Below are 27759 nucleotides of genomic sequence, written 5' to 3' on the forward strand. Positions count from 1 at the left end.
TGTAGCATCCTGCTACGAAAGTACCATTTAAAGCTACCTTTCTGATAGCCCACCCTGTATCATGAAGCGCTTTGTAGCGCTTTGTAGGCAATACACAGGGCCTTAAAGGTGACACACTGCTTGATTGGCAGCCAGAGTAACTTTCATAAGGCTTGGGATGAAGATTGAAACTTGGGAATCCCTAAAAGCATGTGTGCTGATATGTTTTGCACAGTTTGAAGCTCATTCATAAATCAATATTGCAAATTTCAATAGCGACCATTACAGTAATCTATTTTAGATAGAACTAGGGGAGGCACTACTGCCATCTGTAGTTCATGTAGAATGTATGGGAAGATTTTTTTTATTGTCTTTAGAATATAAAAAAAGAAATTACAGTATTGACTTGACCACCATAGGTGAGCTTGTTGTGAACTATAACTCCCAGACTCCTTACCTTCCTGAAAGGTGTCATAAGAGTTCCTACTTCTTGGAGTCACCAAGAAGGGGACCACGAAGAAGGTTCATTGTCAAACAGAAGGATCTCTGTCTTCCCAAAATGAAACTTTAGGCAATTGCTGTTCATCCAGTCACTTACCACCCACATGCAGTTATGAAATCTATTTCCATTGTTGTTATCATTGCTAGAGAGCGAGACAACAATGTGTGTGTTGTCGGCATATGACACCAACAGAAACCCAAATTATCTACTCAGACAGGCAAAAGAACTAACATGAATTCTAAAAAAATGTTGGACTCGGAGAGGACCCCTGGGGGATCCCAAAAGGCAAGAAAAAGGGATTAGATACAAACTCCTTTAGAGCCACATATTGTTCTTGCCCGGAGAGGAAAGATCTTAGTATGGCCAGTGCCGCCTCATTGATCCCAACATTATGGAGATGGCCAATCAGTAAATCATGATTGGCTGTATCGAATGCTGCTTATAGATCATGTAAGATAAGGGCTGCTCTATGTCCTTTATCTACAGTTGCCCTTAACTCCTTTGCAGTCACAATCAGGGCTGCTTCTGTACTGTGGTCACTCTTGAATCCGACCTGAGTAGAATCTAGAAGATGATTATTCTTTATAAAGAATGCCAGTTGGTGGTTCATAGGCTTCTCCACAAGCTTAGCTGGAAAGGGAAGCCTAGAAATTGGATGATAGCTGTTTGGGTCTAAAGGAGTGACATTTGATTTTTTTTATTAGTGGGAGTATCAAAGCTATTTTCCACTGTACAGGGAAGTAGTCTGACCTAAACATTTCATTAAAAATTCTGGTAAGATGAGTTGAAATAATCTCAGGCACTAATTGTACAACTGCCAGACAGCAGGAATTGAGGGGGGAGCCCCGTTTTGTAGATTTGATTTGCAGTTTTACCTGCTCAACTGTAAGATGAGTGAATTCACTAAACATTTTATTGTCTGAGTGAGAGGGTGAAAGCGTACTTTATATGATGAACATCCCTAAGGTGAGACATGGAACAAGGGAACTAGAGGATTCACTGAAGAACAAAGTAATTCACTGGATAAGGGGTGTAAAAAAATGCAGGTCTGTTATATGAGATGACATAATAACCGCCCAGAGATTTATAAGCGATACCTCAGAAACAGACCTCATAGAGTTGCAGTTGAACAGTCAGAGTTTAATAAAGGGCCTTTTAGCTCTTGAGCTAAGATCGAGACCAGGCACCTAGTCTCAAGTAACTCTTGTCCAGTCGATCCCCCTTCCACTGGCTAATTTGTTCTTTAGAGGTAGTCCTAATACTAGACCTTTTCCCAATACATGCACTACAAGATGGGGACGTAGGAGTAGTTCAATCTCAATTGTGGATTGACGCAAAGCCCCATTAGTGGAGGTAAGAAAGGATGATACCTCTGGCACAAAGCCTTTGGAACTATGCGACCTAAGTACTCTACGGTTGGGCACTGCGGGAGCAGAGTCAGGAGTATGTTGCAACGTAAATGTAGCAGAGAGACAGAGTTGAACTATACCCCTTAAAGACAAGCAAATAGTGAGATTGCTCAACACTGGTGATAGCAACAAACCCTTAATTAATTCCTTATCCTGGAATGTGGCGGGTGTGTCATCTAAAACAACCAATCCAGAGTGGTGTAGCTTTATGGATCAACATCACATCATTTTTCTACAGGAGACATGGGCCCCCTCCATAAGTTATAGAGCAGGATATTGGTCCTTCCAGAAGGCTGCACTTCCATCTCCATCTGGTAGAGCATCCGGGGGTTTAATAATCTGGCACAAGCATGATTTATTTTCCAAGGCAAAGGAGTTGCCCTCCCCCACTAGGGATAAACTAGCTGTGGAGGTCGTATTTAGCAGCCCAAGGGGGCCAGTTCGTATAGTATTTGTAAACATATATATTATACCTGGCCCACAAAAGTCTCAGATCGTTCAGATAAAAATGCTTACGGATTTCTTGAACCATCTACCCAGGGGGCAGGGCTTGCTTGTTGCAGGAGATTTCAATATGCAGCTGAATTGTGAGGATGATTATCAGTATAAATGAATCCAATTTGTCCACCCATGGGACAGATCAGGTCTGGTTCAGGCTGCAATAAAGCCACCAGGGGGAGCATTAGAACTAGTGGAAGACTTGATAAAAACAATGGGACTTAGAATAGTCAATGGGAATACGAAATCAGACACTCCTGCGTTGCCTACATATAGGAAAGGCCTATACAAGAGTCGCCTAGACTGTGTACTAGTAGATGATTTCCTTTGGAATTCCCTCATTGACATGGTAGTTTCTCCACGTGATGATAGTGATCACCAAGCTCTTTGTATATCCTTTTCAATCTCCCCATTCAAATGTAATCTTCTTTCAGAGTGGGTGAAGGGTAGTACCCTAGTTGCGACAAATGATTACAAAAATGTAAGGTGGGAAATGGTGGCAGATGACGTAAACTTTCAGGCATCACTATACAAAGTGGTGATATCAGCGCTTTTCCCTTTGAAGCATATTGACTTGGTACCGGTTGACTTAATTAATTTGCACAATATTATGGTCAACCAGCTAAGTTCCCAGGTATCAAGGAGGTGGGCTGAAACCAGGGTTATATCCTTGAGGTGGTTTTCTAGCTCTTGTCGACTGGCTAAGCTACGGCTTTTGGAAGCTCTGAAGGCAGGGAGTCGCTGTGCGATAAGAGCCTCCAGGTCCGTATATAAAATAGAACTGAAAAACGCAAAAAAAGAGTGGGAATCTAAACACTGGAAGGCCTTGGTAGATGCTTTACAAGTAAAGGTCACAAAATTGTTCTTGAAATTAGTGGCAGATAAAGGCTCCTTTCTCTTTAAAAGAAACAACTCTGGCACTCCAGACGTTACGCAAAGGGAAGGCCCCAGGGCTGGATGGCATCCCCGGCGATTTGTATCTGTCCCGACCTAGAACCTGGTCCCTATATTTAAACATACTTAGTATTGAGATTTTGAGAGGCGGGGTTCCCTTCCACATGGCAAGGAACGATTATAATCCCCGTTTTTAAAAAGGGCTCAAGGGAATTTCCTTCCAACTAAAGGCCAATAAGTTTAATCGATATTAGCCAAAACGTTTTTTGTAAGCAAATCTTGACTAGATTACAAGTGTGGATAGTGGACATATCCTTTCTGACCTCCAGGCAGGTTTTAGGAAGGGCGTGAGCACAATCGATGAGGCATTTAGGTTTAATATCCTCTGTTGGAAACATTTGACATTAAATAAGGGCCAATTGTACGTGACCTTCATTGACCTAAAAGCTGCGTTTGACATGGTCCAGAGGGATCTATTGTGGAACGTTCTTGAAACCTATAAACTTCACAGTGAGATGCTGAAATTGATTAGGTGTCTCCACGAGGGCACTCCTGCCCAGATACGCTGGTCCCAAGGTGGAGATTTGACAGAAACCATACCTATTGACAGGGGGGTCAGGTCAGACAGGGGTGTGTTCTGGCCCCCATGTTGTTCAACATTTATATTAGTGGTGCGGTCGACCAGCTGATGCATTGTAATCATGGCGCCTCAAAGTTAGCAGGAACTTCGTTCCTATTTTAATGTTTGCAGAAGACACCTTATTGATCTCACGAACCCCAATGGGCTTTCAAAATGAACTTGATGCCTTTTCTAAATTTTGTATTAAGAGGGGCCTAGAGATAAATTCCTCTAAAACTAAATTTATGGCTTTTAATCCTCACAAGTCTTTTAGGAGGCAAATGACTCTGGTAGGCCAACCGATAGAAAGAGTCAGTCAGTTTGACTATCTGGGGATCAGGATATCGGATGACCAACGGTGATCGGCACAGATTGAGAAGAGCGTGTTCATTCTTCGACAGAGGACAACTGTGATAACGAGAAAAATTGCTAATTCTACAGAAGGAGCAATTGCACCTGCTATCACAGTATACAAAGCAGTGGATGTTGATGCTTCAATTTATGGTGCTGAATTATGGGGGCACTGCAACTCTAGTCGCTTGACGATGGTGGAAAACTGCTTTATGCGCCACTTCCTGCATTTACCGACAAGTACTCCACTCATACCCCTTAGATTTGATTTAGCCCTAAATGAGATCCACAACGAGGCAGCCTTAAGACCCCTCATGTACTGGGTCCGACTTTGGACATCCGAATATCTGTCCCCTTACCAAGCAGCAGTTGCCGAGTTCTTAGCAGCATTGGCGTATTAAAAATTCCCTGGATCAAATACATCAGAGACACGTGTCAACTTATCAAAATGGACGAGGTATGGCGAGACCCCCTTAACCTAACAAAGGAAGCAAAGGCACAAATAAGGCGGTGTTACTGGGAGTTCATTCTGACCCAACTTTGGTCCAAAAAGGACCATGGTAGTAGGACGCTACTGTTTCTGGACCACAAATGTAGCCCCAAGTTTGAGGCTTATATGGATAACATCAACCCCCCCATGTCAAAACTCTCTTTATTAAATTCAGGTTAGGGATATTGCCTCTTAATACATTTACTGTAAGATGGTGCAAGGAGGTTCATAAATCGAGTTTCTGCCACTTCTGTCCTGAGCAACCAGAGACATTGGCCCATTTTATGTTTATTTGTCCTAGATATCTGGTGCCCAGGAAGAAGTGGATAACCACTTTATGTAGATCAATGAGGATAAGGAAACATAACACATCCTTGCTAATTCTTGCAAGTGACAAAAGTGACAAGGTGGTCTTTGCCGTTGCTAGGTACCTACAAAATGTATGGGCCAGAAGAATTAGAGAAAACATTGCTGACCGATTGGATTAGCCATAATCATTTTAGGCCATAATTGATCATTATGGGCATGAAACTATGAAGGCTCGCCTGCTAAAGAAAAAGGAATTTTGATGCTAGTCTACAACTTTGTGTACCAACAACTCATTTTAGCTTAAATTATCGTAGGAAGAAATAGATCACTATATGGAACCAAGCCTAGCCAGGCCTCGAGGATTTTAAAATCTAGATAGTTGCCCTGCATCGTTTTAATAATTGAGTTTTAACATTTTAACTCAGTAGATTCATTTGCTTTCTTTTAATGTACTATGTGGAATCTGTATCCTTTACTGATTTATAATTGTACTCTATGGTTATTGTTTGTTGTTTATTGGACACTTTTATGGCTTCCAGCTGAAATAAAGTTATTTATTGATATTTACAACAGCTAACCCCACTCCTCTCTTCTGAGTCCTGTCTAAACTATAAAAGGAATAACCAGAGGGCATAGTTGAGACCAGTTCTGAGCCTGACGTATGTTTCAAGTACAAAAACAATATCCAATCGATGTTTTTCTAAAAAATCTGCAAATTCAATTTTATTTTTCACTAAAGACCTAGCGGTAATGAGAGCTCAGGTGACTTTACGTTCGCTACCTCTGTTTTTATAATCTATCTTATCACCAGTCTTATTGTTTGGCTTAGTTCTACCTCATGGCTCACTATCATGGAGCTGCAATGAAAGTGTCAGTGAAAACATGGATTTAGCCTAATACATCCAGCACCTTCACCTGTGGTGGTGCAGGCTAACAGATCTTTTCTAGCATAACACCGTCTCTGGGAGTAGTGAGAGTTAAAGCTACCAGGGGGCTTGGGCTAGGCATGGTCCTAGCATGGATTGGCACAGGTGGGCTGGCCTTAGGCTCGCCCACTGCGTTTGCGTCCGCTGTGAGGATGCACTGTGTGCTGCTCTAAAGAGCCCGCTTTGCAAAGGGGGCTTGACTGGGGGCATGTCTTTGGTTCGACGCTTTACATACAGTCTTGGCCAAAAACAGGTGGGGTAGATTAAAAACTAACTGGGGTCCTGCAACCCCTCAATCCTTCCACAGGCTCTCCTGCGGGGGAAAGTACTGGTAAATGAGACTAAGGCCCTCATTCCGACCCTGGCGGTCTTTGACCGCCAGGGCCGCGGGCAACGGAAGCACTGCGCGGTCGGAAAACCGGGTCCGGCGGTTTCCCGCCGGATTAGCCCCGGCTGGGATAATCCTCCATGGCGGCACTGCATGCAGCGCCGCCATGGGGATTCCGACCCCCTTCCCACCAGCCTGTTTCTGGCGGTTTTTACCGCCAGGAACAGGATGCCGGGAACGGGTGTCGTGGGGCCCCTGGGGGCCCCTGCACTGCCCATGCCACTGGCATGGGCAGTGCAGGGTCCCCCTAACAGGGCCCCAGCATGATTTTCACTGTCTGCAAAGCAGACAGTGAAAATCGCGACGGGTGCAACTGCACCCGTCGCACCCCTGCAACACCGCCGGCTCCATTCGGAGCCGGCTTCTGTGTTGCAGGGCCTTTCCCGCTGGGCCGGCGGGCGCTCCCTTGGCGGGCACCCGCCGGCCCAGCGGGAAAGTCTGAATGGCCTCCGCGGTCTTTTGACCGCAGAGCGGCCAATTGGCGGTTACCGTTATGCCGCCCGCCAATCTTGGAATGACCACCTAAATGTTTTAAAAATGTGAGAAAGGGGAATTCAGAAAGTCAATTTAAAAATGGTACAAACCCTTTTCAGTATGGTGCCCACGCTAAGCAGGTTATGGTTACAACGGCTACCTTACAATCCAATAGATCCTGAGGGTACTGGAATGTACAGAGAGTTGGCGTGGCCAAAACTAACATTTATAGAAATAACCCAACGCGATCATCAGAATCTTGCTTTCATTACGAGCTCGGTCAAAAGAACAGATCAACAATCTGTGCCTAAAACTGATGATGACACTATCCACTTTACAGTGTTTTGGGGGTGCAGCTATCCAGTCCATCTTATGTAGCATAATGATCCCCAAAGCAGCATAAAATGGGAACCCATTGTTCCTAAATAATCAGTTCAACACTATGTTGATAAGTTGTTCAACTCTCACAGATTGACCATACATCAGTTTGGGGGCCCCCTATAAGTACTGCCATGTAGGGACAGTCTGCTGGTTATTGGTGACAGCCTGAATGAGACTCCTACCCAAATTCAGTGCTTTTTCCCATCCCAGCTGCTGAGCTTCGCCTCCCTGGAATTTCCAGACAAGAGAGAGTTGAGATGTAGGCTGTAGAAACTTGTTTCTAGATATCTTCATCTGTGTACTCCTCACAGCCTCCAGAAAGTGGGCCTGTAGAGAGGGTGAGGGTCTGGGGGGGGGCACCCTCCAGGGAGCCTACATTGGATGATAAGGCAGCAACAGTGGCAACATCAGAAATGTCTCCTAAATCCAGAGACTGTCCTGCATTAAAGCTAGGCAAAGCTTTCCTGAAGACACCCACACTGACAAAGTAGGAAAAACTCAAGTTGGCTTTCAATAGCCTTGAGCTGATCCACAATTGGGGATAGTTCTGTTTGAATCAGTTGTGGTTGTCAGGGATCAGGCACACCAAAGAAATTTGTAAGAAGAGTTGCCAATGCAGAGAGGCTGTTTACTGGATCAGTGGCAGGAGCAGGACCAGGACCAAGCCCCAAAGACAGTTCCCATTCAATAATGAAAATTTCATTGCTAATTATATCCTTCTCCAACATTCGATCAATGTACGTGCATTTAGAGGGTGCAGCCGCTGCTGCTGAAGGTTCTCCAGTTGCATTGCATTTAACCATGTTAGTACAGTGCCTACAGAAGCCATAGAAGTACTGTTACAATCACAATATAATTTCAATATGGTCAGCGGCAGAAATTTCCTTTGCTTATGCTGTGTATGTTAATATGCATTGACAATGTAAGAGGCAATAACAAACACTTGCAAAGTGAGACGTATTGGCTTTGCCAGTGCTTGCCTTTGCATTTCTAAATATAACTATTCAATGTTTATGCCATTTCTTGCAATACCTTTAAAATTTCAATAAAAGAAACATCAATGTCATATTTTTCTCGTCAATATATTTGTTCCATATCTCAGTTCTCCCTATGATTTACCTTCAGCATTCTGAAGCCCACTTCGGGAAAGTCCACATTTACAAATGCCTTTAGCATTTTTTATGTCAACTCTCTCCTTCAACACACTGAGTGCACTGTGCAGATCTTTTGTGATGTTGATAGAACTTCTATAAGCTGGCTTTATTCAGCATTTAAAACTTTGGGCAATTTGCTCGAGAATATAGCGCAATACCAGAGCCATAATAAAAAAATTATGATTTTTATTGACAATAAAATGATCTTTTTTCTGGCAATTGCAACATTCTTCTTCTATGCTATCTGCTGAATCTTTAGATGCCTTTCTTCAGTACCATTAATATTCTGACCAGTTTTCTATCTTAATTCACTCTATACATCTCTAACTAATAATCAGTTAGAGTATGTGTACCATAATTCCCACCTTCAAAATCACATTAAATATTCCTGCCCTAAATAAAGCCTGCAAATGGTTCCAAAAGCAGGATTTCTGCCAACAGGGGCCAAATTCAAAATGGGACTTTTTCACCTGACTAAGAGAAATACAGACTTACTGGTGCACATTTGATAACATTAGAAAAATGTACTTTTAGTTTATTCAGCTTGTACATCTGTGGATGCACTTTCAGAATTTGTGAACATGTGGTTTTGAACAAAACATTAGCAGAATGAGGTGTGGTTAACAGCCAAGGATGCTCTCTCTTGATGAATTAGAAAAAGAGGTGTGTGGTTCTTGGACAATCAATTGTATAGGGAAATTGGGAGACATATTTATGAGATGCTTGTGCCGCTGTTGCGTCACTTTTAGCGATGCAGCGGCGGCGCAAACCATTCAACAATATTTATGATGCCATGCAAAGCCACTCACATGGTTTTGAATGGTGTTATAAATATGGAAAAAAGCAAGGCAGCACAAATCGCTTTGTTGCCTTACTTTGCATTAGGGAGGTGTTCCATGGGCTTTGCAGTGTGTGTCCCCTTAGAACACCCATGGATTTTGAGCATCCCTATATTTACAAGGCCATATTGAACTGGGATGTGTTAAAACCTTATGTCTCCCCAGGGGAGGCGCGACGAAGAGAACTATCTTTATTTCTCATTTGTATTTCCTCTTTCTATGTGTGCTGCATTCTGCAGCACACATAGAAAGAGTTCTAAACCTCCCAGGATCGGTTTTTTTCAGGAAGGTGCCCCGTCCTGGATAAAAGCAATCCTGCATTCAATTTATCTGGGGCAAGGGTGGGACAAGGGTGCCTGCACCGGCGCTAGGGTGCCGAAACAGAAGTAAGCACTTTTGGAGTGGTTAGCAGTGGTAAAAAGCACAGAGTACTAAGGCCAAGAAAAACAAATTTCAGCAAACTGGAGGCACTAAGGCAAACAGTTTGGGGGAAGATCACACCAAAGGCTGTTATGTCTAACAGTTTGGAGCTCCAAGGCTCCAGTGCACTTGCTTCACCATGTTTTCTCTGTCCAAACAGGAGTTAAACGTATCTTGATTACCCAACTCCTGTGTAAAAATACTGCAGCTCGTTACATATATTTTTTTTCGTTAAATGTGAGATGCTTATATGTCCCCCATTGGCAGACCCTTACAAAAAAGCATTTATAGCCCACCTTAAAGGTTTTTGGTAGTAGATCCATGAAGAGATGTGTAGTAAACCAACTAGACCATTTATCAATGGGCCTTTCAATTTTTCGCATGCAATGGAAGTTTATACAAAGTTAAATGCATTTCAGAGCAATTTGATGATGCCTTTCATTGGTCAGAATCAAGGCCTGTACGTGATATTTTTATCTTTGCACGAGTGATACCACCTACATATCTTTTGTCATTGCTTCAGTAAAGCCAGCTGTGGTAGACCTCATCCCTAGTCATATTACTGTTTTGAAGGTCATTGAATAAGAAATACACCTATCTACTGCTGTTATCCATTTCAAATTCTATCTTACTTTTGCTCCCTTCTGTAACAGTACAATGACTCTAACATGTGAATCTGTGATTTATTTTAGAAGCAAACTACCAGCATTTCAAGAGAGCTCCTTATTTTTAACCTGCAACTCTGAATGCAAATGTTCACCAAACCAGTGGGATCCTGTTTGTGGAGTCAACGGCATGACATACATGTCTGCTTGCTTTGCCGGCTGTAGATCTTCTGTTGGATCTGGGATAAACAGAGTAAGCACATGTTTACTTTCTACGTCATTTTAGTCTCGACCTTCCTTGCCCTTTCTCTGATCATCTTGTATTTAGGTCACTGTGGTGAGGAGGTCTTGTTGAACAGAAAGTTAGCAGAAAGAGAGGCTTTTCAATAGAATGCCAACATTTTAATGTTTTTTTTCCTCATAAGTAAAGACATTATTTTAGTACTCTGGCTTTGGAATACTTGTGTATACCGTTCTGTCACAGAACATTTGCTTTCTTAAAGCAGTGACCAAAACATCTCACTCCATTTTAATAATTGCAGGATCCAGTCAAATGTACAAGGTAGACTGAAATCTTTATTTTAAAGTTAGGCTATCACTTTTAACCTACATAATGCATCCTTTCTGGCAAAATATTTTCAGTGTATACAATTTTCCAGGCTAAACACATGATTAGTCAGCTATAACTATGTCTTGCAATAATTAGTTCAAACAGCCTAGTGGTTCAGCCTGAGCTGTAAACTGTGCCCACACTTACACGAAAACATATAAAATGAGCATAAGTCACTTGTGCTAAAACCTTCTCTTGAGATATCTGTCTACCAAAGGAGCCCATGAAAAATATATTTTTCAAAGACAAGGTATATTTCACATTTGGGAATGCGCATCTTCCCAGCCAGAGAAAGTACATGTACTTAGAAGAGATAGAAGTTTTATTTTCTGTGGTGAGGTATGGGTTTACTTTAGAAGGAGTTGTGAAAGAGGAAGAGAGAACTCAGTTCTGCTATCTTGGAAAACGAAAGTGCAAAGTGTTGTGCGACTGTTTAAGATGTCAGTCAGCTTTGAGGAAACATAACTAGGTCATGGAACTGTACAATAGAGGAGGTAAATGCATAGGAACCGTGACTGAATTTGCTCAGGAATTTTTCCAAGCTCATCTGGGTACAACATGTAACCACTTTTAAGGTAGAGCGACCTGAAAGAATTAGAAAACAATTGAAGATCGTGCGTGGTAACCTGAAATAATTCTTAAAAACTAAGAAGAGGTATTTTAATAATAAACATTATTAATGAGTGTATGTATTCTGAATAAATGATTTGTGTAGAAAATAAAAAATAACGTAGAAAAATAATGCACACATTTGAAAATATGATTACAAAGAATGGCCACCAATGTTAAGAAATTTACTAATCAATGATTTAATAGTATGGAATATTGAGCATTTGTTAGATTAATGTAGTAGTACGTTATATTAAGGGTTATTTATTTTGCTTTAGCTTTATTAATTGTAGGACTTAACTTAGCGAATGTCTTGGCCTAGTTTGCCACGCCTCATGTCAAAGCTGTATTTCTTAACATTTAATAAAATGGCTGTCCTAGAGAGTTATACTGTGATTTCTATTTTATTTTTAAAAGTGCTCATAACGGACGTTTCTCATGAGAACCGACTGCTAGAAGATGCTGTTCCTGCTAATGTAACATTTAGGCCCATATTTATACTTTTTTAGCGCCGCATTGCGTAATTTTGTTACGCAAAAGCGGCGCAAACTTACATAATATAATGGTATTTTGTAAGTTTGTCCCGCTTTTGCGTCAAAAAATGACACAAATGAGGCGCTAAAAAAAGTATAAATCAGGGCCTTTGTGTGTAATGTGTGTGAGACTGACTTTCTCAGGAGGAGAACAATAGAGATACTGACTGCAGTGGAAGCTGCAACAATATTGTTACCTGACAAGCCAGATGATGAGGACATTGCAGGACAAACCAATCAACGACATGTGAATGGAGTAATAGTAGAATTCATAGATTTGGAGTTTCAGTTTTATTGGACAATGTGTGAACATGCGATTAACTGACCAATAGGGATTTGGGAAGTAGTTTTAGTAGTTTTGACTTAGCGGGACTACATTGAGAGAAGACACCGCCATTGCCCATTTTCTTCCTGACCAAAAGGTTATTAATTTCTTGTGCATCTTGACAAGGGACGTGCTAATCTTTACTGCTTAGAGACTTTGCTTTTTCTGAACTTTGATGCTGTATCCTGATGCCTTGCTGGTTGACTGATGTCCTGAGTACGAAGACTGACTCTGCTTGTTGATCCACACTGAGGATAGGTATAATGTAATAAACTGTTGATTATTATGCATATTTGCTTTTTCTACCAACTGCACTGTTTGATAGAGCCATAGTTTTTTCCAATTTGCATTACTAAATTGTTTTGCATGAAGCCCAACATGCCTAATCTGGTGTAAATTAAGGATCCCCACTAACGAAATTGTACTAACAGGGATTAATGTTTGATTAATTTCTCTGCTAAACCTGATGTATGTGATTACTTTGATGCAGTTGACTTTGTTATTAATTTGCACTGTAACCTTAGAATGTGTTATAGTTCAAGCTTTGATTAGGTTACATTTCTTCTGCTGCTTTACATGACCTTAGCATTGTTAATATACGGAAATAAATATTGTAACTTTTACTAAGAGATGTGGCTATTCATGACTTGACTGAAAGGTCATAGTGCATGACAATTACTGACTCCATTGATTATTACTGCTATTGATTATTGTTGATTATTGATATTGTGTATTGGTTATTGATTACGTACTGGAGCTATGGTAAGAACATCTTAATTGCGAGTCAAAAGGTTAATCGACCTATTTGCGTCCCCTTGTAAGTTTACTTATTAAGGTCAGACGCGCTAACAGAGATGGTAGCAGAGGATGGTTAGTCTCCTTAAGAGCTTATCATAGACGTCCGGTACAAAGTGGCAGGTGTAAACAGAGACGGTAAGAGAGGCCGATGGTTAGTCTCCTTAAGAGCTTATCATAGATGTCCGGTACAGAGTAACAGGTGTTCCCAGAGATGGTAGCAGCTTGATGAGTTGGTCCTTTGAGAATTCATTATTATTGAGATTTTGATTTTATTTTTCAATGATGATAATTGGAGAGAAAATGTTTCTTAAGTTCGGAAATGACATTCTGAGAATCCTGGATCCTGCTAATGGTTGTTTGAGGATGTTCTCGACATTCTAGTGACAGTGTGAATAAAGTCGGTTGCGCTCGCACAGCTTATGCAAATCGTAGGTGAATTGTGAGGTTTTTGAGGGTTTTAGGGAGTTTGCATACTCCAAATGAAGTTGTAGAAGGAGTGTGCGTACTCCGCATTGTGAGAGTAGGGAAGTCGTTGAACTTCACATGTGTGTGGCGCTTTGTGCTAAAAAATTGTCCATGTAGTTGTTGATGTACGGACCCTGCATGGTCTAAGACTCCGGAGCATATTGAAAAGTGTATGAACACTTGGTTTTATGTTGTTGTCTGATTTAGTATGTTGATCGGGCGTGGTCAACAAGACAGAGTGTGAGTAAAGTGAATGAAATAAAAGTTCGACTGAGATTTGGCGAGTCCTATGTGCACCAGGGCAGACCCATTGATCAGTTGAGAGTACAATTTGCAGGTCAAATTATGCTTGCGAATCTGGGAGACTGAGAAAAAAGGAGTAGCAATCAGTGAAAGATCGGTAAGGTTTCTGAAGCGATTGTGCTACTTTTCCTGTAGCAAAAAAGCAGATTTGTTTTGTTTTTTGATTAGTGCTTGCAATTTTTGCATTAGTTTGTGTGAATCAGAGTTTGGAAGGACAAACCGCAAGACTTTGTCAGCCGCAGTACGTGTGAGTATGACGTCATTGGAGTTGCGCTGGGATAGGTCGGATAGTGAGAAGGGTCATGCAAGGATTGGCAGCCTTCTGTGAGAGGCAATTGGTTGAGAACGTAGGTGAAAGGAATCTTGGGATTAAAAGTCACTTCCTGGTTTGATTTTGAATAACAATAACGTTGAAAAGGTGAATTTTTTCAAAGCTTTAAAAAGTGCCCTAAGGGGAGATACGTACATTACAATGAGTGTAGGAGAGGGGACACACCCAGAAGGTAAACCAGCTTACATTGTAATGGAAGAGAAAGGGTTTGCTCCCTGTATTTGGTTAAAGCAATGGTGCAAATTGACAAAGAAGGATGGGAACTTATCGTTTCCTACAAATGGGACGTTCAATTTGAGGGTTTTGGAGCATACAAGGATGGTCCTATATGAATCGAAGCCCCTTCCGAGACCAGCACAGTTTGAGTCATTAGCCAGACAGCAACAGAAATTCGAGAGGAGGATGAGAAAGGCAGAAAATACTCTTGCAGAGGCTAGATGGGACAGTGTTCAGAGAGTTTGAAGGATGGAGACTTTGCAAGGAATTTTGTTGTTTCCGGCAATTACGCAGGACAATGAGAAGGAAGGAAGGAAAGTTACTAGGAAGACTAACACAAGTCCGTCCGAGTGTAAGGAGGCTAGAAAGTCTTCAACAGTGGAGGAGGAATCAGATGATGATGAGTTTATTACATAGTTATTGAGAGATCGTCCACCACCATATACAGCACATGAGATAGTCTGAGTTCCAGTGCTGATCCGACAGCCCCAACACAGGTTATTGGGACAATGAGTCCAATGCAGGTTAATGCTAGCCTGACACAGAATGCGATGCAGAGTGGTCTTAATGTGCCTACCACTCCTGAATTATGAAACCAGATGCATCCGCCACAGGTTCAGAGAATTTCTCCTGATGTGCCCATTATGGAAACAACTTTGAGCTTAATGGTGCCTATGGAACAGATTTACTCGCGACCGATATTGGTTCAGACTGGCCCAACTCCAAATTTACTGTCCCAAGTGCAGCAGCAGGTAATGCCAAGATTCACCCTAGTAACAGGGACACAGACAGATATGACTCTGATGATGAATCACAATATGGGAATTACTCTCCCACAGAGTGTAAGTGCCAGAACAGCCCCAGATGCTATATCACTACCTATTACTGCTGGTCCAGCAGTACCATTATTTGCACAGAAGAAACCTACTGTAGGTGAACAGGGAGCAATGTTCCAGAATATAATGAGGGGAGGACATAATGAAAATGTTCAGGTGGTCTCTCCTGTGGGACAGACTTTTGATGGATCAAGATCATTGCTAGACCTTAGTCCATTTGTAAAACTTCCAGATACTATGGCAGGACCAAACGTTAGCCAGAGTTTGAAATTGTTGACCCCGCAGACCCTAAATGTAGTTGCACAGCAGGTGCCACCAGTCCAAGCAAGTAACATTTCGTTGCAAGGATTGACAGCTCAGTAGTTGACTGATAGTTAGACAAGCTGAACACCCAACAGAGTGCTCCTAAGGAGAGGAGCATTTGAATTATACTAGACTAAGCATGGAAGCAGGTGAACTCATTGAGGGAACTATGGGGGTGAATAGATTAGAATCCTACACAGAGGCAAAGTTGAGATATTTGTGTCCGAAGATTACGGGAGAAGTGAGCAATGTACATCAGAAACTAGCAGACTTGGAAGAGAAGTACGGCATAGAAATAGAGAAAATGAAACATTTGAAAAGGAGTTGCAGATTAGATTTTGAGGCTAAAGATTTTGCACACATGAGATTTGTCAGAATGAAGGCACCCCTTAAGGAATTGTTTCAAAGTGCTCAGACCTGGGGAGCATTAGACAAATGGGAAGACAGATGGGTAAAGAAAAGAGACAAGAGAAAAATGGATTCTTTGGAGCTGACTGCAAATGTGCATCAGGATAAAGATCCAGTGAACATTTTACCAATGAGAGAGATTTCAGGGGGAGGGTTTGTTCATGTCCAGTGGAGCAGAAGTGACATTCTGTCATTTACAAATGATTATCCAAAATTGAGAGAGAAGCCAGTAGAGTGGTATCAGCAGACAGACAGGTTTGTGAAACTTGCAAAGTGCCTATGGGAGGACTTGAACACATTACTAGAGATAGTGGTTCCGGCTGATCTGTGGATCGAGTGTATGAGGAGTGTAGATTGGACAGCAACTGAACCGGAGAGAGACAAGAATACAGGTGCACCATCTCCTGAGGTAATGAAATATTACTATAAGGTGATTGAGTTTTTGAAATTGAGAAGCCATCTCCATTTTGTGTTCAGATTTGTGGAAGGGTTGAGACCTGAAATTAGCCAGATGATTAGGAGTAATTTGATTTGCTGGCAAACAAAGCCAATTGATGAGGTGTTGTAGTATGTGAAATACTGTAGTGATGAGATTGAGTTGAAGCAGAAAAAGCTGAAAGAGAAGGTGATGGTGATGCAGATTAAAGCAGCTCAAACAGGGGTGCAAGGGAATTTTCCGCAGCAGTTACCGCAGCAGCAGCAGGGAAACATGATGTTTCAGACCCAGATACGAGGTAGAGGTCATGGAGGAAATGTGACACGTGGTCCAGACTTAGGTACTGCAGTGGTTCAGAATGATGTGCAGGGAATGAAGAAGTTATTGCCATGTCACGTTTGCAGAGCCGTTGGACATTGGAAACAGGAGTGTCCAATGATGGTACAGGAAGCTGTCATTCAGCAGAGTAATGACATCAGTTCCTTCCAGAATATGAGAGAGCTGAGAGTGAGGGGTCCTAATCCAAATTTTCAGAATAATGTGAATCAAGTGCAAAATTTTCAGCCCATGCAGCAGGTGCAAATGGCACGTGTACCAATGTCACAGTTGCAGCCAATGCAACAGCAGGTTCCCATGGTACCTAGACAGCAAATTAAAATACCTGAATTCCCAATGGAACAGCAACAGATGATGCTTTCTCAACAGGTCACAGGTCAGAGGCATACCCAAAGTAGTAACACAGTGCACCAATTCCCGTTACACAGTGAGAATGGAATAAATGATGATTGGACAAGTGACAGTTCAGATGAGGAGCCATGTGTGCTTACACCTTCCTTAGAAGTAGATCAAAGAGGTCCCTATGTGAAGGGAAAGGTTATGAGTCACAGATTTTCATTCTTGGTTGACACAGGAGCTACACACTCTACAGTGAGAAGTGCAGAAGTTCCAAATTTGTCCCTTTCAGGTAGAACAGGTCAGGTTTTGGGGGGTAGCGAACCAGTATTTGACAAACCCGATTAGAGATCCAGTTCAAGTTGAGCTTGGCAACTTTCAGGGACTGCATAAATTTATAGTCTACGATTCAAGTCCGGTATCCCTGCTGGGAAGAGACTTGCTGTATAAAACTAAGTGTTCGATAACTTGTTCAAATAAGGGGATTGAGATCCAGACGAATAGTGATGACGAAGATGACCAAGCCCCAGAGACTGAGTGTGAAACAACAAATGAGGAGTAACCTCTGCTTGAATTCTTCCCGATGTTCAGAGTGAAAGAGCTTCATCCTGATTTGCAGGGAACGGTTAAGGAGAAAATGTGGGATTTGACAGGAATACAATTAGGTTTGATAAAGGGAGTTGAGCCAGATAAAGTTACTATGAAGTTGAATGCAGTGTTTCCTCAACTTCCGCAGTACCACATGTCGCAAGATATCCTTATGAAGGTAGCTCAGATAATTGGAGACTTTGTAAAGCAAGAGGTTCTGAAAGAAGTATTGAGCAGTCTGTGTAATTTACCGATAATGGGTTTGCAAAAGCCCTGTGGGAAAGTTCGAATTGTTCAGGATTTGAGAAAAATAAATGAGATTGTGGTCAAATGTTGTCCTGTGGTGCCAAATCCAGCCATGATAATGTTTCAGATTCCATGTGATGCTGAGTGGTTCACTGTCATTGATTTCTTACATGCCTTCTTTTCTGTGCCTCTTCATGAGGATAGCCAATTTCTCTTTTGCTTCAAATTCCTGGATCAAGTTTATTGCTGGTGCAGAATTCCTCAAGGGTTTTCAGAATCACCTTCCATATTCAATCAGATCTTGAAAAATAATTTGGAGTCGCTGGAATTGCCTTTCTAACTGATCTTGGTGCAGTACATTGATGACTTCTGATTGCATCCAAAACAAGGGACGAGTGCAAGCATGATACAATTGCCCTGTTGAACCATCTGGGAAAGAGTGGTCACAAAGTGTCTCCGCTTAAATTGCAATACTGTCAACAAGTAGTGAAGTATTTGGGTCACCAGATTGAGAAGGGTTCAAGAAAGATATCCAGAGAAAGGATTACCACCATATTGCAGATAAATCCCCCGACCACACAGAGAGATGTCAGGATGTTTTTAGGAATGGTAGGCTATTGTCGCCAATGGGTTCCAGATTTTTCAGTTATTTCAAGACCATTGCAGAAACCAACTCATAAGGAAGTCACTGATCCCATAGTGTTAGACCACGCTGAAATGAAAGCATTCACTGAATTGAGAGAGAGTCTGTGCAGGCCTCCAGCGTTGGGTATGCCTGATTACACGAAACCTTTCACATTGTTTTGTCATGAGCGTGATGCATGTTCTTTGTCTGTCTTGACCCAGGTCCATGGAGGTGAAACCACCCAGTAGCATATTTTTCAGCTACTTTGGACCCAGTTGCAGCAGCCTTACCAGGTTGTTTGCGCGCAGAGCCTTACACAGTGTGAAGGCATTGTGATGGGACATCCCCTGACTAGTAATGGTCCCTCACTCCATTGAGATTCTACTTACAAGGATGAAAACCCAATATTTGACTGGTGCGAGGTTGACCAGATATCAGATGAGTATCAGATGAGTATTCTAGGGTCACCAAATGGGTCATTGAAAAGATGTACAGTGCTGAACCTGATAACCTTACTTTCAAATGAAAATGTTGGAATTGAAAAGATAGAAGATGTTGAGCATGGCTCTCTTGAGGTAACTGACTTGTACAAAACACTGAGACCTGACATTAGAGATACCCGATTAGAAGAAAATGACCAAATTATCTTTGTTGATGGTTCTTGTCTGAGAGACAATACAGGGACACTGAGAGCAGGATATGCTGTGTGCACAATTACTGGTACTTTGGAAGCTTCTTGGCTTTGAGGACTGTATTCTGCCCAAGTAGCGGAACTAGTTGCTCTTACTAGAGCGTGCCATGTTTCTGCTCAGTTGAAAGTTACAATCTATACGGATAGCCAGTATGGATTTGGAATAGACCATGGTTTTGCCCAGTTGTGGTCACAGAGAGGTTTCATGACCTCTTCTGGTTCACCAGTGAGAAATGGTGAGAAAATTAAAGAATTGTTACATGCCATTCAAATGCCTGAAAAGATTGCTGTGTTGAAATGAGGTGCACATCTGAAGTTGCAGGACTTTGTGTCATTGGGAAATGGATATGCGGATCAAGTCACAAGGTTTTGCGCATTGAACTGCATATCATTCAAAGACAAGTAGGAACTGTTATCTGAAAAAGATAAAACTTGTACAAGCTATGCATTGGAAATAATTGACACTTTGGAAGAATTTAACATGTTGCAGAATAATGTTGACAGGGTGGAAAAACATTCATGGAGCAAAATGAAATGTGTGCAAAGACAAGATGAATTGTGGGTTTCAGAAGAAGGTCAATTGGTTTTGCCAAATAGCCTGTTGTCTCAAATGGCAAGGTACTATCATGTTCAAATACATATTGGGAGGGATGTAATGATTCGTTTGTGTAAAAACGATTGGTTCAACCCAAAGTTTAGACAAGTTGCTGAAGCAGTTTGCCATTTTTGTGTCATTTCCCAACAGCTAAATGCAGGAAAAGGACAGTGCTTAATTTGAACCACATTGGAAGAGCAGGAGGTCCATTCAGCAAAAATGCAGATGGATATTATTGAGATGCCTGTGTGTGGGGGTTAGAGATATGTGTTGGTGATTGTTTGCATCTTTAGTCATTGAAGTTTACTGTACACGAAGAAATGATAGTCTCACAGTAGCGAAACTACTACTTAGGGAACTGATACCACGTTTCCGATTTCTGATCTCTTTAGAATCAGATAGGGGAAGCAACTCCAGCAAAGAAGTAATTAAATTACTGTCTGCAGCATTGAACATTGAGCAGACGTTGCGCTGTAGTTACCGCCTGAAGCATCAGGACTAGTGGAGCAGATGAATGGTACCTTGAAGTCAAGAGTTGCAAAGATGTGTTCGTCCACGAATTTGAAATGGCCTGACGCGTTACCTTTAGAGTTGATGTCAATGAGGAATACACCAGACAGGAAGAAAGGATTGTCGTCGCATGAGATCCTCATCGTCAGTGAAATGAGGCTGCCAGCGGTGCCTGCAAATGCACTTGCCAACATTACAGATGATATGGTGTTGGATTACTGCAAAGGTCTGGCTGATGTGGTTCACTTTTTTTCTCAGAAGGTAGAGGCCACCACACTGCCACCGATCCATGACGCAGGGCACAATTTGAGAGCTGGAGACTGGGTTGTGGTCCGGAAACACGTGAGGAAAACGTGTTTGGAGCCTCGTTGGAAGGGACCTTATCAGGTAGTTCTGACAACTACCACAGATGCGAAGTGTGCTGTAATTCCGAATTGGATTCATGCAAGTCACACGAAGAAAGTGCCATGTCCACTAGATCATGGAGAAGAAGAGCCTCAGAGCTGGAAAGAGAAGAAAGGGGAACTGAGACCAGATCTGAGCCCATTGAGGATGGTTCAATCATTCCTGTGAGAGACAAAGGAGGAGACCTCCAAGACGGTGACGAAGAACCTATCTCAATTGAGGCAGCAGGAGAGCCTAGTCAGAGGAGGGCTTTCGCAGAAGAAGATGATCTTGAGAGACAAACAAAGCAATTGCCAGACCCAGAGGGGAGAGGAGTTGAGGTGGATCAAAGTCACTTTCATCTGACTCCTCCTGAACTGATTGAAGGTCCGTCAAGAGAAAACACTGCAGAACAAGGAGAAGGTTCAAGTTCGACTCTGAAGAGAAAACTGACAAAGGGAGATAAGTGGCCAGAGTCACAAGTAGAAAGAGGAAAGGGAGTGGTTGCTCAGACCACAATCGTAGAAGAAGTAGATACAACAAGGAGAGAAGATCTAAGTGAAGGGGAACGGAATGGCGATCAAAAATTGAAAAGAAAGAGAATACCAAGTCAATGATACACAGGTCCAGAATGGGTGTATGCAACTACGAATGAATGACGGGAAGTGTTTTTGACTTTTTGTTTTGATAGAGAGACTCTGGGGCAGTATTTTGGCACTTGAAGGAAACTGATGAACTGAACTGTTGAAACAATCTGAGAAAAACTTTGAGAAAGAGACTGTTGAAAGTAACCGGAAGAGGCATAGATAACCTGATTTGACTTTTGAAACCTGATTTTGACAAAACTGCTAACCGATTTTGACAAGGGATCCTGGAAGTGAAACTGAGAGCTGTAAATAACTGCTAAAAGAAGAGTCCCCTATTTTTTATTTTTGCTGCAAGTTTTCCCAAATTCCTTCTGCTTTCAGATTCTTTACAGATCATGAGTAACATTAGTCAACAGGGTAGGAATACTAGGAGCTGTAAATATATGAGTATTGGTTTGGCGATTATATGTGGGATATTGTTTGTGGTGTTGATTGTGGGTATGTCTGTTCTTGATAAGAGTGAAGCCAACCATACTTCTGCTTTTAAGATGACTACTGCAATAACGGCAATAGAGAAGTTTAGGTTAGATAATACGTATTTTCATGGGGATACTAATGCGCAAGGAGAACTTTCTTCTAATGTTTTCCATTGCTTATTGAGTTAGTATGCTGGGACAATGGATGCAAAGAATTGTTATGGGTGTAAGCAGATTCCTTCATCAGTTGAGGAAGGAGTTACCTTCCATAGTTTGCCATTAACTTATGGAATATATTGTAGTCTGCTACTAACAAGATTTTATAACCAAGAGTACATAAAGTACTTTTACTCAAATTAGGATGTGGTGTTTTTGTTTGATCCTATAATTAGGTATTGGAGTAGAGTAGCTAAGGATAATGACATAGTAATAGTTAGAGGTTTCTTTGACCCTACATTGACGTTTGACACAGCTGATACACATATAAATTAACTGACATGCTTGCTTACACCTTTAGAGAAAAGCTTCTTAGATCAAACAGATGACAGGAGAAAGGCATGAAAGGAGAGCTTAGAAAAAGGCTTAGAGAAAAGGATTCACAGGTATGATTATGCTTATAGTGCAATTAAAACCAAGGGAAATTAGCTTTAGATGCACAACACGTAGGGAAACTTTTTATATACAGGCCTAAATCATGCACTGACACTTTATTTGTGGGAACAAGTGAATGTAGGCATGTGTTTTTGTTTCAGAGTAAATGGATGTTTATGTTGAATGGGCAGGACCCAGCTATTGCTGGGACTTCTTACATCTGTGGTTTTAATGCTTATTACCGTCTTCCAAGAGGATGGTATGGGACATGTTATTTGTGGATAGTTTTCCCAAAGATTTATGAAATGGATGATTTGAAAAAGTTTCCGAAAATGACTGAATTACATCATATGAGACGGAGAAAGGAGCCCTCTTCTGGTATAGTGGGAGATATATTTGGAGCAGTGATTCCTTCAGTGAGAGTCAATCTGAATTCGATAAAGATTCAAAAGTTGTCTACTACTGTGGATAACATGCTGACTAATTTTTGAGGGGCCATAGTCCTGAGTTAGCTGCTGCCAGAGCTATGACTCTTCAAAATAGCCTTGCTTTAGACATTCTTTGAGCAAAGGATGGCGGAGTCTGTAGAATGATTCATTCAAGGCATTGTTGTTCGTATATTCCTGATAATAGTAGGGAAATAGAGGCTTAATTACTACTCAGACTAATGAAAGTGCTGATTTGAAAGAACTGAAAGAACCAGGTGTTTGGGAAAAGATTGGCAAAGGTTTTGCTTCAGTGGGAAATTGGCTCAGTAACATTTGGAATGGGTTACTTTTGAAAATCGTGCAAGGGATATTAATTGTTGTGGGTTTTCTATTCGGAATATGGGGATTATGTAAATTATGAAAAAGGATTAAATTGAAAAGGTCAGAAAATAATCAGAGGAGGGAAGAAAAGAGAAGGGAAACATTGTACAGGGAAAATTCAAAGGGGAAACAAAAGTATGAAGGAGTTGAATTGACAGATGCAAACATTTGTGCCTGATAGTTAGTGTGATGACACAATTAGTCATCAGAAGAAGGATTGCTAGCACAGGTGTTTTAATAAAAATGATTAATGAGTGTTTATGTATTCTGAATAAATGATTTGTGCACAAAATAAAAAATAACGTAGAAAAATAATGCACACATTTAAAAATGTGATTACGAAGAATGGCCACCAATGTTAACGAAATGTACTAATCAATGATTTAATAATATGAAATATTGAGCATTTGTTAGATTAATGTAGTAGTACATCATATTAAGGGTTATGCATTTTGCTGTAGCTTTATTAATTGTAGGCCTTAACTTAGCAAATGTCTTGGCCTAGTTTGCCAGGCCTCATGTCAAAGTTGTATTTCTTAATGTTTATTAAAATGGCTGTCCTAGACAGTTACACTGTGATTTCTATTGTATTGTTTAAATGTGCTCATAACGGAAGTTTCCCATGAGAACCGACTGCTAGATAATGCTGTTCCTGCTGATGTAACATTTTGAGGGGAATGTGTGTGAGACTGACTTTCTCAGGAGGAGAACAATGGATATACTGACCGGAGTGGAAGCTGCAACAATATTGTTACCTGACAAGCCGGATGATGAGGAAATTGCAGGACAAACCAATCAACGACATGTGAATGGAGCAATAGTAGAATTCATAGATTTGAAGTTTTAGTTTTATTGGACAAAGTGTTAACATGCAATTAACTGACCAATAAGGATTTGGGAAGTAGTTTTAGTAGTTTTGACTTAACAGGGCTACACTGAGAGAAGACACCGCCATTGCCCATTTGCTTCCTGACCGAAAGGGTATTGATTTCTTGTGTGTCTTGAGAAGGGACTTGCTAATCTTTAATACTTAGGGTCTTTGCGTTTTCTGAACTTTGATGCTAAATCCTGATGCCTTGCTGATCGACTGACGTCCTGAGAACGAAGACTGACTCTGCTTGCTCATCCACACTGAGGTTAGTATAATGCAATAAACTGTTGATTATTATGCATATTTGCTTTTATTTCTAGGTACCAACTGCACTGTTTGATAGACCCATAGTTAGATGTTTATCCAGAGTTGCTTTACTAAATTGTTTTGCATGAAGCCCAACATGCAGATGCTAATCTGGTGTTAGTTAAGGATCCCCACTAATGAAATTGTACTAACAGGGAATAATGTTTGATGAATTTGTCAGCTAAACGTGATATATGTGATTACTTTGATGCAGTTGACTTTGTTATTAATTTGCACTGTAACCTTAGAATGTTGTATAGTTCAAGCTTTGATTAGATTATGTTTCTTCCGCCACTTTGGACAGCCAGTATTGTTTTTATATGTGTTTCATTTGATTTTGAGATGAATCTACATGACCTTAACATTGTTAATATAGGGAAATAACTATTCTTACTTTTACTAAGAGGTGTGGTTATTCATGACTGAAAGGTCATGGTGCGTGACAATTACTTACCCATTGATTATTACCGCTATTGATTATTGATACTGTGTATTGGTTATTGATTATTGTTAGAAATGGGGTCTTTGGTTGACAGTCAGGTTACCCACTGGTCAAGCAAGAACCCTCACTCTAGTCAGGGTAAAAGAGACTCACCCTCAGCTAACCCCTGCTTACCCCCTTGGTAGCTTGGCAGAGCAGTAGGGTTAACTTCAGAGTGCTAGGTGTAAAGTATTTGTACCAAAACACACACAGTATCTTAATGAAAACACTACAAAATGACACAACACAGGTTTAGAAAAATAGGAAATATGTATCTAAACAAAACAAGACCAAAATGACAAAAATCCACAATACACAAGTCAAGTTATCAGTTAAAAATCAAAAAGAGTCTTTAAGTAGTTTAAAACACACACTAGCCCTGCTAGCGTAAAAATGTACCTGGTGCACATCAAAAATAACCTGCATGGGCGGGTGTGCCGTCAAAAAGGGCTTGCGATGCGTTGATATCACTCACGAGCGGGACCTTGTGTTGTTTCCCCCTTCTGTCGAGTCGGCGTGCGTCGGTTCTTCTCTCCGCAGGAGAGCGATTCGGTCCGCACACGGGTCCAGGCAGGCCTTGCGTTGTTTTTGCATGCACACAGTGGTTCACGTCAGAAATCCAGTCGCACGATGATCCAAAACCACCCAGCGCGGGTCGCAATCTCCCAGCCTCTGTCAGCGATGCTGCGCATCATTTCTCCTGCTCCGTGCGTCGATTCTTCAGTCGTGTTTCTGGCAAGTGTCGATTTTCAGCCACAGAGCCGGCAGCGCATTGTTTCTTTAGCCGCAGATCAGAGTTGCGTCGATTTTTCCCCCGCACGGCGCTCTGTGCGTGGATTTCTTCCTCTTAGGCTGCCAGCTTCTCCTTTCAGGGTCCCAGGAACTGGATGGGCACCACAGGGCAGAGTAGGCGTCTCTCCAGAGACTCCAGGTGCTGGCATAGAGAAGTCTTTGCTGTCCCTGAGACTTCAAACAACAGGAGGCAAGTTCTAAATCAAGCCCCTGGAGATTTCTTCTCAAGATGGAAAGTACACAAAGTCCAGTCTTTGCCCTCTTACTCTGGCAGAAGCAGCAACTGCAGGATAGCTCCGCAAAGCACAGTCACAGGCAGGGCAGCTCTTCTTCCTCAGCTCTTCAGCTCTTCTCCAGGCAGAGGTTCCTCTTGTTTCCAGAAGTGTTTCTAAAGTTTTTGGTTTTGGGTGCCCTTCTTATACCCAATTTCTCCTTTGAAGTAGGCCTACTTCACAGTAAAGTCTCTTTGGAATGTGAAATCCTGCCTTGCCCAGGCCAGGCCCCACTCACCAGGGGGTTGGAGACTGCATTGTGTGAGGGCAGGCACAGCCCTTTCAGGTGTGAGTGACCACTCCTCCCCTCCCTCCTAGCACAGATGGCTCATCAGGATATGCAGGCTACACCCCAGCTCCCTTTGTGTCACTGTCTAGTGTGAGGTGCAACCAGCCCAACTGTCAAACTGACCCAGACAGGGAATCCACAAACAGGCAGAGTCACAGAAATGGTATAAGCAAGAAAATGCTCACTTTGTAAAAGTGGCATTTTCAAACACACAATCTTAAAATCAACTTTATTAAAAGATGTATTTTTAAATTGTGAGCTCAGAGACCCCAAACTCCACATGTTCATCCGCTCCCAAAGGGAATCTACACTTTAATCAGATTTAAAGGTAGCCCCCATGTTAACCTATGAGAGGGACAGGCCTTGCAACAGTGATTTTTTTTTTTTAGCAATATTTCATTGTCAGGACATATAAAGCACATTACTATATGTCCTACCTTAACCATACACTGCACCCTGCACTTGGGGCTACTTAGGGCTTACCTTAGGTGTGTCTGACATGCAAGAAAAGGGAAGTTTTAAGCCTGCCAAGTGGGTACACTTGCCAAGTGGAATTTACAGTTAAAACTGCACACACAGACACTGCAGTGGCAGGTCTGAGACATAATTAAAGAGCTACTTATGTGGGTGGCAAAACCAGTGCTGCAGGCCCACTAGTAGCATTTGATTTACAGGCCCTGGCACCTCCAGTGCACTTTACTAGGGGCTTACTAGTAAATCAAATATGCCAATCATGGATAAGCCAATTACATACACATTTTGTAAAGGAGCACTTGCACTTTATCACTGGTTAGCAGTGGTAAAGTGCCCAGAGTAGCAAAAACAGTAAAATCAGAGTCCAGCACACATCAAAAACCTGGGGAACAGAGGCACAACATTAAGGGAGACCATGCCAAGGATGAAAAGTCTAACAATTATATACTGGAGCTATAGTAAGAACATCTTACTTGGGAGTCAAAAGGTTCATCTACCTATTTGCATCCCCTTGTCAGTTTACTTATTAAGGTCAGATGCGCTAACACTCAAGCTTCCCTTAGGTTCTTAAAACTGAAGAGCTGGCATTGAGGGTTTAAGAAAGTAATCTCTTTCTGCCCTTAAAAGGAGAAGGTGAGATGTTCCAATGATGTTTTGGCTTTTTCAAGTGATGCAAAATGTAAAGGTTAGGTCTCTGCCAAAGAAGAACCCAAGTTATTTGTAGCATCTGTGAGCTCAATGTTAAAGCAGTTGAGGTACATCATTGCTTAGAATTGTGGTTAATTGGGGTTGTTGATGAACAGGTGGAACTGAGTATCGGTGGGTAGTGGTGTAGGTAGGTAATGGGCATCCATTTCTGCATTAGCAAAAGGCATCATTTGAGATGCTGAATGTGGTTGGTTGAGGAATTTTTAAAGTATGATTAAGTGTATTTTCTGTAATGATAGATATTGATGGTGTTGCTGTTGAGTAAGCATCCAAGTGGTTCCATGTATTGACTGAAGTCGATGTCAGAGAGGATGGAACACCAAGAGACTCCACAAGGGTTGGAGAGTTTCTGTTTTCCTGGTGTTCATATATGTAGGAACT

At 41.6% G+C, this 27759-nt stretch overlaps 1 protein-coding gene across 2 annotated transcripts in view; it reads left to right on the plus strand.

The window, feature by feature from the left end:
* Positions 1-27759, plus strand: part of LOC138287750 (solute carrier organic anion transporter family member 1C1-like) — a 450721-nt gene that overhangs the window by 289659 nt on the left and 133303 nt on the right. For both annotated transcript variants that reach the window (XM_069228522.1, XM_069228523.1), the window contains one exon: positions 10326-10491. In XM_069228522.1, coding sequence (XP_069084623.1) covers positions 10326-10491 — 166 coding nt within the window. The remainder of the gene's footprint in view (positions 1-10325; positions 10492-27759) is intronic.

The sequence above is a fragment of the Pleurodeles waltl genome, chromosome 4_1 (assembly GCF_031143425.1).
Source record: "Pleurodeles waltl isolate 20211129_DDA chromosome 4_1, aPleWal1.hap1.20221129, whole genome shotgun sequence".
NCBI lineage: Eukaryota > Metazoa > Chordata > Amphibia > Caudata > Salamandridae > Pleurodeles > Pleurodeles waltl.